Consider the following 12,124-nt stretch of genomic DNA (forward strand, 5'->3'; position numbering starts at 1 on the left):
GTTAACTGAATATAGTAAGAGAGAAAGGAACAGCTGTGGGGAATGCTTTCCAGTTACAATGAATGGTGTATTATCAAAGTTTGCCACATATATTACACATGGGTTGACACTGTTCTAGAAAAGGAAATAAAGCAATGTCAAATTAAATTGGAAATCTTTTGTGATGTGTAAAGATTTTATAGAGCATTTACAATTTAGCTTTATATTTAGTTGCTATCAATGTTCCTGGAAGTTTTAGCTGTTCTAAGCTATTTCTAATCTAAGCAGTTTGGAGAATAAACAAAGCTTTTTTTTTAAAAAAAAATCCCCCATAAGAGTGTCATTAGTACATAGAAACATAACACTTGGGCACTAATTAGCCAGTCAGAATTTAAAAAAAAACAGTCAAGTTTGACTTATGCTTACATAACTTACAGAAATTAGTCTTTTTAACGTAACTTGAGTTTTTGTCTTAATATCTGTGAAAAGATTTCTATGCATAACTACTATGAATAATTTAAAACATATCAAAATTTATCCAGAAGAGATTAAATCTTTCACAACTGACCAGGGAAGAAAGTACAGTGGTTACAGATTCAAGTTAGGTATCAAAGACAAAATATATGAAAGATAAAAATCCAATCACTTTTTAGGCACTAACTGACCTCAAGATAGAACTGATAGAAATTTTATCTCTGTTTCTCTAGGAGGGTGTACAATACCTTCCTTTTTATATCCATTCAAAGCAGTAGAGTATAGAAAATATCTGGCATAGTACCAATGTAGAGAACCTGCAGTCTGGTCTGTGGAAGGCAGGTCAGCAGCAAGTCAAAAGCTACTCTTGGCAAGATCTTCCTTATGGAATCCCCGTACCCATTCTAATGCAAAGCACTTCTAACCTCTTTCAGTTTGTCAGTGGAATGGCATTCAAGGGTCTTCTCTCTGCTTACTAAGACTATAAAAGTTATTTGGGATACTGTCATGTCTCAATATTTTTTTCAGTATGTTGCACATCAGTAGTCTGTCCTTGCTATTCTCCTTATGTTGTTACAATACAAATGTAATATTGACACTGAATTTAGCTGAAAATTTCTGCTGCCTTCAGAGTACACTGTATCTGTCTTAGAGTGAAGAAATATGCTGTCTTGAAATGTTTTCAGTTTTGTATCTATTGTATGCCTCATTCTCAAGTATGACAGAATACATCATTACAGCCAGTCCAAAAGTACCTGCTTTTCATTTTGACAGCATTTTTGATGGATACATATGGGGAAGATAAGTACAGGAAAGAGCATTATGAAAAGCAGAAATTCTGGGGCAGAAATTACAAGACATAACTCTGATAGCTATACCAGTGGCACAATCGTCTACCATTTTTTATGATGTTGTGCCTTGCACTAATCAGCAAGTCATAAAGCTGAGGTAAAGAAAAAAGAATGAAACTAACATTTATGACTGACAGTAATCACTGAAATTAGTGGACTTATTTTGGGCATTTGATGCATGCTACTGTTTTTTTCCATTGCAAAATAGACCTCAAAATTTTTGTTTGTTTGCAGTATCATCTAATTTTGGAAACTACCTCATGTACGACGGAATTGGAGGTAACGTAAGCAATGGCTTAGATCCTTGGAATTATCCTGGAGATATCCAAACTGTTTATGAAAAGAGTAACAATCTATTGAATACACTGATAATTGGCTCCACAACACTGAAAAGGAACTAAAATAATGGATATTACCTTACCTGGGTAACCTTCTCTGTTACATTGTGCGTTCGGTCTTTCACCTTAGGTGCAATAATTGCTTTCTCCGAAGAAGGAGGAGATGAAGATTTTTTTTCACCTTTGATATCTGAAAAGTTCAGTGTGAGCTGAGGAATTTTGTTGATTGTACTGTATTTGTTGAGATTTGAATCCGATGTGGATCCCAGCAGACTTGACTTGATATGATTAAAAGGTCCTGAAAAATCAGAACAAATATTTAGTATTTGACAAATACAGAGAAATAAGTTATCATTAATGTTTAAGTGGGATATGTTAATAGTGTTGTTAAAAACTATTTTCCACTACACTACATGTTAAGAGTAAACAATACCTACTTTTAATATATAACTCTATTGCTAATGAGAATCAAATTTAGTGTTGTAAATATGAAAATTCCTTTACCTATAGCCCCCAATATTTGTTAGAAACTCAATGCATTTTGAAGTACATAATGCATCCATCTTTACTTGTTTTCATGGTATTGGATATGCTGGTATGCTCCATTGTAATCCTGGCTGAATATAAAGATTATATATTCATTTGTTTCTAAAATCAGAAACAGGACATGTGATTATAAAAGAGTGTTTGGACAGAGCAAAGGCTCTACTATCACATCCGTACTGCTGCTCCCACTTACATGATAGTTAGTTTGAAACTGCCTTTTGGTAAACTGGAAAATTGAGTAGGACACTGCTCTAGCCCTATTGACTCATGAAGTAACTCCATACTTAATCAATGGAAATACTAACCTAGCATTGTGCTAAAAGCCTTTCTTTTCAAAGTATCACAAACTCAAAAAAATATATTTATTCAATTGTCATTACTAATAAAATATTGAAAAAAAATAGGGATACTCATGTAGAATATAAAAGGAGTATTTAATATATGCTTACATGTAAGATAATAATGCAATGTGTGAACAAGTGAAAGTCAGAGCATCCACCGTCCTGGAGATAGCTGTGCAGAAATCCTTCAGGCACCACTGATTTCTTTTTACTCCTTTTTTTTTTTTTTTTTACAAATTCTTTTTGTGAGGGGTGAGGGCTAATCTTCCCTCACAACTGGCTTTGAAGAACCAGACTTTCAATTTGCTTTACTAGATTAAAAGGATTTATATACATGCTTTTTACCTCCTAAATTAATGGTAATTATACATCACTCTAAGCCAGAGATAGAAATCCTTTACTACTCTGTTTCAAATTGTGCCACTGTGCAGAAAGGAATTGAAGATGACAAGGGATGATGATCTAGACTAACAGTTTGGTACTTCCCCTAGGAGAGATCAGGCCTGTGGTTCAGCTCTCAAGACTTTCTGTATTTTGACCAATGATCATTTGAGGCAAACTAAATGAAGATTTGTGGGTGAGTGTTCTCATTACTAAACTACAAAATCAGTCCTTCTTTCTCTCCTTAAGCGCCATGAATCTAGTATATATGTGGAACAGCTTCACTGGAAAAAGGAAGAAAGCACTAGCTTTCTTCCACAAGGAATGCTAAAATGTCTGGTTCTGAGGAAGGTACCATGGAACTGGAATATTGTGCTTGAACACTTTTTGGCCCAACTAGGACCTGAATCTGTCTTTCACATCATCTACATCAGTCTATAAAAAGTAGTCTTCAAAATAAATTAGCGCTCACAATCTCCTTACAATTCACCGAAGTGGTTAATGTCTGGTGTGTGCTATGTATGCATAGTCAAACTGCAGTTTTTCAGCTTTGCTTTCCTACAGAGTTGTAGCAATTAATAGTTTTGAATATTGAGTAGACTTAGACATGAATGGGGAATAAAGTTGGAGCCATTTGTCAGGTGAATAAGATTCTTTATACCGAAGGTAAGAGGAAACTAAGGGAGCTTAGGCAAATCGTAAGTTAGAAGTAGGTCATTTGATTTTTTTAAAAGTTACTTTATAGATGCTTAAATTGCATTGAAGTGTTGCTTTCTGGGATTTAAATCTTATATTGCTTCTATTCCAAAGGGAATTAGTTTCTTCCTAAGATTTATGTCCTAGCATGTAACATTAGACTTAAGTTAATTGCACATGGGAATAAAATGTTGCTTTCTATCCACCTACTTTTGCTTTAGAGAGCAGTGAAAGGTATATATGTACCTCATTGATAATGGTAATTAAATGAAAGATATTACTAGGTTAAGTACAGCTCAGGTTGGCAGCAACTGAGCCGATACTTGACAGCTAGTGGACCTTGGCTATACTCTCATAGCAAGAAGCAGAAAAAGAGGGCCATAATCACAACTGACACTAATTGGCACCCTGATTGACAGTTTCAGCAGACCAGCCAAGAACTGAATAAGCAGGGAGAACGACATGCTTCTGCCTACCATACAAAGGAGATTCTTTAAGTTTGATCTCACCAGTTTTATGGTAGGATTTCATTGTTCCTGCTTACACAATGCACTGAGAAATGATTTTACTCTCCTGAGTTGTCAATCTGTTGTCCTTCACCAGCACCCAATACATTTATAAAAGTTGTTTTACGCTACAGTGACTGCATTTTCTCCTCCAAGATCTTGCCAACATACACATGAAGCAAATGCAATGATTTCGTAGTCCATGAGTCACTTTACAGAACATAACATCATGCACTGCATGCAGTTTAGAGAGAAGACCAGATACACACACTTTTTGCATCATGCATGGAGTCACAAACTAGTTTTAAGACATAGCTACAAATATTGCAATTAAACTGAACATGTTAGTAATCGTTTTCTAGAAAAGGAGGATATCACTTAAGAATTACGTTCAAATTGCCTCTAGAAGATGTAGCTCAGTGCTGGTGAATAGAAACAATTTTGTAACTGCACTAAATATTATTTAAACATGAAATTGGCAATGAAGTTCATGCATGTACATTTCAATACTACAGGAAGCTTGAAACCATACCCCCTGCCATCCAGGAACGTGAAACTATTTTTAAGGAGACAAAACAGGAATAAGTGAAGATACTTCCACAAAGCTTCTGATTACCAATAATTTAATTTTTGAGATAGTTAATGGAAAACTAAGCATCTCATAACAATAGTTTGTTTGTTAGTGGCCTGATTATACATCCTTTCACAGGTAAAACTTCTAGTAGCTTCAACAGATGTTTTGCCTGCTTAAGGACAACAGCATGGAGTTAAATAACTATGGTATGTTCTACCCCCGTCCCTTCCTTTTTCAAATTAATAGATAATTAAGTGAAATGACCATTTAACTATGCCTTCACTTTTTCCAGGACTTGGGAGTTAGTGCTTTCAGACAATAGTTAAGGGAATAACTACGTGTTTAACAAAAACGATTTAATTAGTGCACTTGGCCCTCAAGAGGTCAGCATGAGAATGTTGCATTTGAACATTCCATACAGCAGGCAAAGTAACATGCTAAAAAGTGTGGCTGTTTGAAACATTGTAAGGTACAATCTAGATGTATACTTTACCTTTGACATTGCGACCATTGTCTGGTTTTCAGCACAATAAAAGTGAAGAAAAAGAGAGAAAAAAAGACAACTAAAATCTACATCAGAAAAAGCCAAACATAAATTGCTTCAAAATATGTATGTCCTTTGAATTGAAATATTTTTGCACCTCCTTGGCTATATTATGTAGACTTCTAGTCAAGATGAAGTCACTTTGACAATCGAGGGATAATCTGTAAAACTGGAGTTGGTCAGCGGGTGGTAGGACTGGCTCTATTTAACTTGCCTTAATAGTAACATGATAAAATTGTTTCTGCACAAGTTTGGCACTAGGCTGGAGGTTAAAAGTGCTAACCCATGAAGTGATAATTAGTCACAGATAATTAAATGAGGCTGATGCGTCTACAGCTGTGGGTGGCACAGGCTGGCTGTGTGGGCTGTGGGGCTGCATGGGCTGCCCTGCACAGGACCTCCAGGGCCCGCGCCTGCCCAGGGCTCACAGGAGGAAAAGTTTTTACCGTGGCAGCAAGCCGAGCAGTGCCTTTCCAAGTAAATACTGGAGAAACACTGAAGCAAAAGATATACCTTTAAGCTTTCTGTGAGGTAGCAGGGGCCAAGCTCTCTGTCCTCACAGGCACACCCAGCCCTAAATCCTCTAATGAGATCAAACGTCCTTTGGTGAGAATATTATTGGTTTTGTTGTTATCATTAATTGTTGCATTAAAGAAGCGGCACAGGTGGATGGGTGCATGCCACTCCTGTTCACGGGTGTACAAAACGACTGGCAGGCTGCCCTTCCTCCGCATGGTGCTCCTGCCCGGCTGCGGCAGCTGGGAGGCAGGCCGTGAGGGTGGGTGAGGGCGTGGGGCTGGCAGGGAGTGAGGGGCCAGGATGCAGCCCTGTCCCCCTGCACCTCTGCCCACGGGCCGACCAGCATTCAAAGGTGCGCTGGGCTCAAGCTGACGCTCGCTTACGGTGGTCCTCCACTGACGGGCACCTCTGGGGGCTGAGGCGGCTGTGTCCCAGCCTGCCCCAGCAGCAGCCCTGTCCCTGCCCCAGCTCATCTCCAGACAAAGGCTGGGGTCTTCTCCTGTGAGGGGAGTCAAGGGTGATGTTGGGCCTTGGCTGTGGCATCATGTCACACCTCCTGCCTCTCTGGCTTTTCCTCAGCTTCCCGAGGACTGGGAGCATGGGACATTGAGCTGAGCCCTCTAGACCAGGTGTAGCTCCTCTCAGTGTGTCTGGAGCAGTAATACAGATTTTGAACTCTAAGTTAGCCTCATAAACCTGCTGGGTTTTTTTCAGAAGATTGCAGGGATGTTACTGAGGTCGCTTTTTTAAGACAATAAAATTACCCAAGACTCCCTGTGAACATGTACCTGCCTGCAAAATCTGGATTGCCTGCACTTTAGGTGAAAAGGGCTTGGCTGGAGCTTGGGCAGTGGATGAAAGACACAGTTCCTGCCCTGCTGCTTTTGCTGTCAAATAGACAAATTTAGAATGGAGTTCAATTGAGTACACTCAAATGATTTTAGAATCCTAAATCTCCATTTTTGCTTTAAGACCTTTCAGGATATAGTGGCCACAGCTGGGGTAATTTCAAAGTGATAGGCAACTAGGCTACATAAATTAATTTAGTACATTGTGTTATCTCTGAAAAAATAAATTGACTGCAGATGAAATTACTGTAGTCAGTAGTAAGTTAAATAATGCTGTTCTTGTCTCTCAGAATTCTGTTATGCTGAGTCAATTAATACTATTTGAACTGGAAGAGGTGGAAAAAAGTTAAATCTGAATACAGTCTTGCATTTTCAAAGTAGCAATTTTCAGTGGATTCAGGAAAATCCAGAATTGTTAGAATCAATAAACAAAACAAAAACGGAATAGGAAATGTACTAAACCATAACCTTCCTTAGTTAATACAACAAAGGCCCCATAACTTAGCTTTATTTATTGTACTTTACTTTTACGTAGGGCTTTACATTGTCCAGTACAGTATCTACAGTTTCTGCTCAGAATATGTGAGATGATTTAGTCTTAAACCCGATTGCTTAACTTGCATAGATAATTTTATAGCAACAATAGGGTGTTATGGCTCACTGTTGTTTTAAGGCAAACAGGACTTGCTAACTAAATTTAAACATATTTTAAGCATAAGGTGCCAAATTCTAATATGCTTGGAAGCAGATGGCATCAAGGATGGTTACTAATTCTAATGCAGTTTGAGAGCCATCCTCTGTTCCACTGTACCTTTTTAGAATCTGTATATATGACCTAAACTTAGGGCCAGTTTCTCTACTGCTTTGTAGCTTATGCAGAGCGAACTCAGAGTGGCAGCGTTTTATCTCTTTAAACTGTAAATGATCACATCACATGAAAGACAATAGGAATTCAAATGGATTATTAACTCCTCAAAGAAAAATTTATTTTCCTCAGTAATTAACATTTGGAAAATATTGTTCAATGAAATAGAGCTAGAAATTTTTGATTCTCCACGCAGCAAGTATTAAATTGTGTGGTGATTTCTGCATGAGCTTTTCATACAAAGAAACTTACATTCAATCTGGTTTTTACACATTTCCATCATATAAATACATGAAGAATAACCAATTGGGAAGTATGAGAGTAAGTTCTGAAAATAGAAATTGATGAAACAGCTATCTTTAAATGTATTTTATTTAAAAGTTTAGTTTAAATATCTAGTGAAGCTGAAACGAAATCAAAGCCTATGCAATGGTTCAAAAGATATGCCAAGGTTCAAACTTGGAGATTTTTGCCTCCACGTCCTGATCTTGAAATCTTGGCTTGAATATGAACAGGAAACATAGCAAAATGGTATGGTTTAGGATGGACTTAATTGAATTTTCAGTTTCACTTGAGTTGAAAAAAATCAAAATCCAAAAGAAACAGGAATAGAAAAGAAGTGTTTACCCACGATACTTAATACAGGAAGAGAAACTGGAAGGAATAATTAGTTCTACTATTCTAGGAGTTAATATGAATGGAAGAGGAGCAATCAGTTTTATAGCTTAGGATATGTACAGAAGCAAAGAGTCCTTGATGAGGACCTTCCAAAAGGCAGGAGAACTTAAAGGAATTTTACGCTTGTCAATGAATAGGAGAAAACTAGTCAATAACTGAAAATGAAAATTCATTTTCTCGCTATTTCATGAATCTGTGCACACTCTTTCATGACACGTTTTGTATTCTTAAAATATTCCACATACATTCCTTGTCATCTGTCTTGAACAATAAGTATGCAATTCGATTCATTAGACCATCAGTAGCCCAAAAAACACCGTATATGTGGCACTTCTCTGGAAAACGCGGTTTAAAATGTGCTTTCAAGCCTGTGTCTCCTAAGCTGTTAATCAAGTTCCTCAATCTCTGTCTCCAACAAGAGATCACAGACCACACCCCACAACTGTATGTAATTAGGAGAGGCAGTAGAAAAGACAGAAAAAACATCTTTGTAAATGTTGCTGGTTGCAAGAATATGCTAACACAAAGGAAAAACTCACATGAATTTTACACTAAGCACTCCACCATTTCACTATTTCACTAAGCATTACACAAAGTATTTCAAAGGAGTTGCTGAGGATATTTTCTCCACTGTGAGAAAAAAGCATATCTCAACGTTGGATCAGTGAATATACGATGTACAAACTACACATTTAAGAAAAATGATCAGTCTCTGAAGTAGGATTTCATACAGTCAGAGACAATCTAATATATTCAAGTATGGGACAGAACTCTGCAAGTGATTTTAACTTGATCACCTGATTCCCTCCTCCCCCAGTAACCAATTTTGGCTTTAGGAATGTTGGGCCTGATTTTTCTATATCCCTACGCAGAAGGTGGATGTTACTCTAAAAGCAACTCCGCAATTTCATTGATTTCCTTAGACATGAAAAGCAGCATTTAGTGCTTTTGTATATGTACAGTGGATTATATTTAGTTTTGTTTATAAAGAGATGGTAATTGCTATGAAAAAATTCCATAATCCCTTTCTTAGTACACCAGGGAATACTGTCTAAGTTTCAACCATACCTTCGCTTGCGTGACGGTCCCTAAAAATGTTCTTGGGATGGATGGTAAAGCCTTCTATGTCATGTACTGAAGATGCTCTCCGTATACTACAAATGCTTTCCTTTGATCTGGAATGGGTTATTGGATTGCTTGTGTGTATCATATCAGGGTAAAGTCTGTCCCATTGCTGTTTAGGTGATGAATGGTCAAGAGGTCCTGATATATTAACCAAAGGCGAGCATTTACTGGGTTGAATCAGTGCTTTTGTATCATCCACTTCTGAAGGACTACAGCTTTCTTTTGTAGGTGATTTAAAGTGCTTCATAGCCACTGAGTCATCGCTGTGCTTAGATGAGTCGATTATAACCGCATCAGGGTCTTCCTGTGGTAAGGACTGCTTTCTGTATGTTAAAAGCCTCAATCCAGGTAACCGGAACCCAAAAAGTCTGCCTACATGTAAATAGATACAAAAAATGAAAATATTGCATATTAGTTTCTTGTCATGAAAATCTGCTTTTTTTTCACATACTCAGAGTGCATAGTAATAGCTATAAGTAATTAACCTAGTCTTAATAAATTAGCAATGGAATAGGTAAATATGGAAATATTTTATGATTCCAAGTTTGTTATGGTGTTAAAGGATTTCACACTTCAGTCAGATCTAAGTTATTGATCTCAGAATAGAGATAGTAGCATTGATTCTACAGTCTGCTTGAAAAGAGATAAAGTTATCTGTTCTGATGTTCCTTTCTAAAGTAAAAACCTATGCATCTATAAAAGACATCTAGAAAACATCAAACTACTTCACTTGGTTGCTGTTATCCTTAAAGAGGTATTTGTGAATTCTATTATTAGTTGAATTCCCTGTGCTTAAAAGTATATTGCTGATTTATTGATTTATTTGCTACAAAGTAACCAAGAAGATACCACTGATAAGCCTTCAGGAAAGAAAAATAAGTTATCAGTTTTGTCACAATCCTTTCCAAAACTTACAATTTAGGATTAAATTAAATACTTATTTTGAATGAGTTTAACATAAAAAATAAAGGAACACACAGGAGATAAAACTGTGACACATCTCTGAAGCCTGAGTTGCACCTATACAATGCAATTATCTCTTGTGCTCTTGCATGGCTATGCGCTTAGTTGGGCTTGATGTATTGAATGGCAGCATAGGTTATTCTGACTGTGTGGAAACTAACAACTTTGTGTAATGTCAAGAAATATCAGTAGCTGAGAGGAAGTGTAAAATATGGTGCAAATAAAGAAAATATAGAGGGAGAACTGAAAAACCTACAGACTGTGCCTCTAAAAAAACCCAAGCATAGACTGCAAATATTTTAAAGTATTGTGTTATGCAACTCACAGATGGAGGCACATGGACTTCTGATGTACAGAAAGCATAGTAAACAGTTTAGGAAAAGAAATGCTAAAAAAAATTAACAAAAGAAAATAGTTGAGATCAGTGAAATGAGCAGATGTTATTGCAGGAACAGCCTGACTTATCTAGTAGCTTCTTGTCACTCATCACTTTGCTACATGAGTGTTTTCCACAGTGAATCAATAGCAATCACTAAAATTCAGCACTGAAATTTATCGTCACATACTGAAACAGTATTTCATTGGTGCCAATGCCATGAGTGAGTAAGTACAGAGCAATGGATGACACAGCTTAATAATTTAATATATTAAAATCAATGTCCTATAGGTTTAGTATTGAATTTATTTTGAATTTTAAATGAATGCAAGTGAGAGTGTCCTGCCCTTCTTAAAGGAAAACCTATGTAAGACCTAAAGTTGCTATACTACATGTTAGGACAGGCCAATATTTTCCAGTAGTGAACACATGGAGAAGGAGTTTAAGAACCACTACACTGTGTTATTTCTCCCAATAAATTTACTCAGTTTCTGTCTATCTGCAGTTCAGAAACTTTCTGAGCCAGAGATTGTGTTCAAACCACAAAATGAATGTTTGCTGTACATATCTTCCATGAGTTTGTCTCAGTGCTTTTGAAACAGAGTTGTACTTCGATCTGCAAAGCATCCTATAATTAACAGTTCCATAAATTTTAGCATACCTTTGTGAAAAAGTACTTCCCATTGCCTGCTATAAACCGATTGCCTTGGGAAGTGTGCTAGTTCTTATGATATGAAAATAGCTAATAATTTCTTACTTTTTATAATTTCAATAACGCTTATAGCTTGCCATACATCTGTTGAATTCCTCTTTGTATACCTGTTTTCCAAGCTGAAGTGGGCTAGTGTAAGTGTATTGTCTACCTCTGATCATCCTTCCCACTCTTCTCATTTCCTTTTCATATCTAATGTAATAATTTTTGACAGTGGTCTGAGCTACTCCCTGACTCAAGGATCAATGCAGTGACATAACAGCTTTTTGTTTTGATCTTAGTTCCTTCCCTTATAAATTCTGATATTTATTTGCATTTTTCAGTTATCTTTCTAGTCTGTGCTAATTTAAGATATTTTCACAACAGCTGAGAGATTTCTTTCGTGATTGGTGACAGATAATTAAGCCTCTATTACTATGTCTGTAAAAAACTTCATTTGCTGTTTAATCACTCAGTATCATAGGATATATCTGGAACTCTCACATCATAGTCTGAATTATTTTGTGACATCTGCAAACATTCTCACCTCGCTGTTTGCAACTTTTTTATTGAAAATGTATTATATAAGAAAGAACTTGTGAGACTACTTATGGCATCTCAGTATTTAGAAATCTGACATTTATTTCCACCCCTTTTGACCTACTTTAAGACACACATCCATGTAACAATCTTCCTTTTTTTTTTTTTTCTTCTTGGACAATTTCTGAAAAAGCTTGAGAATTCCAGTTATTTAGCATTTAATATATTACTCTAGTGCATATATGCACACAACAGTACAGTTGACAGAAAACTCTATTACATAACACCG

General features: G+C 36.6%; 1 protein-coding gene across 2 annotated transcripts in view; it reads right to left on the bottom strand.

The window, feature by feature from the left end:
• Positions 1-12,124, bottom strand: part of KCNH7 (potassium voltage-gated channel subfamily H member 7) — a 221,786-nt gene that overhangs the window by 67,369 nt on the left and 142,293 nt on the right. Inside the window, exons 5-8 of one of the 2 annotated variants that reach the window (XM_054070058.1) lie at positions 9,209-9,637; positions 5,180-5,200; positions 4,645-4,668; positions 1,726-1,940 (exon numbers count right to left, since the gene is read on the bottom strand). In XM_054070058.1, coding sequence (XP_053926033.1) covers positions 1,726-1,940; positions 4,645-4,668; positions 5,180-5,200; positions 9,209-9,637 — 689 coding nt within the window. The remainder of the gene's footprint in view (positions 1-1,725; positions 1,941-4,644; positions 4,669-5,179; positions 5,201-9,208; positions 9,638-12,124) is intronic. The other variant, XM_054070059.1, reaches the window with a different exon arrangement.

The sequence above is a fragment of the Cuculus canorus genome, chromosome 6, assembly GCF_017976375.1.
Source record: "Cuculus canorus isolate bCucCan1 chromosome 6, bCucCan1.pri, whole genome shotgun sequence".
Lineage (NCBI taxonomy): Eukaryota > Metazoa > Chordata > Aves > Cuculiformes > Cuculidae > Cuculus > Cuculus canorus.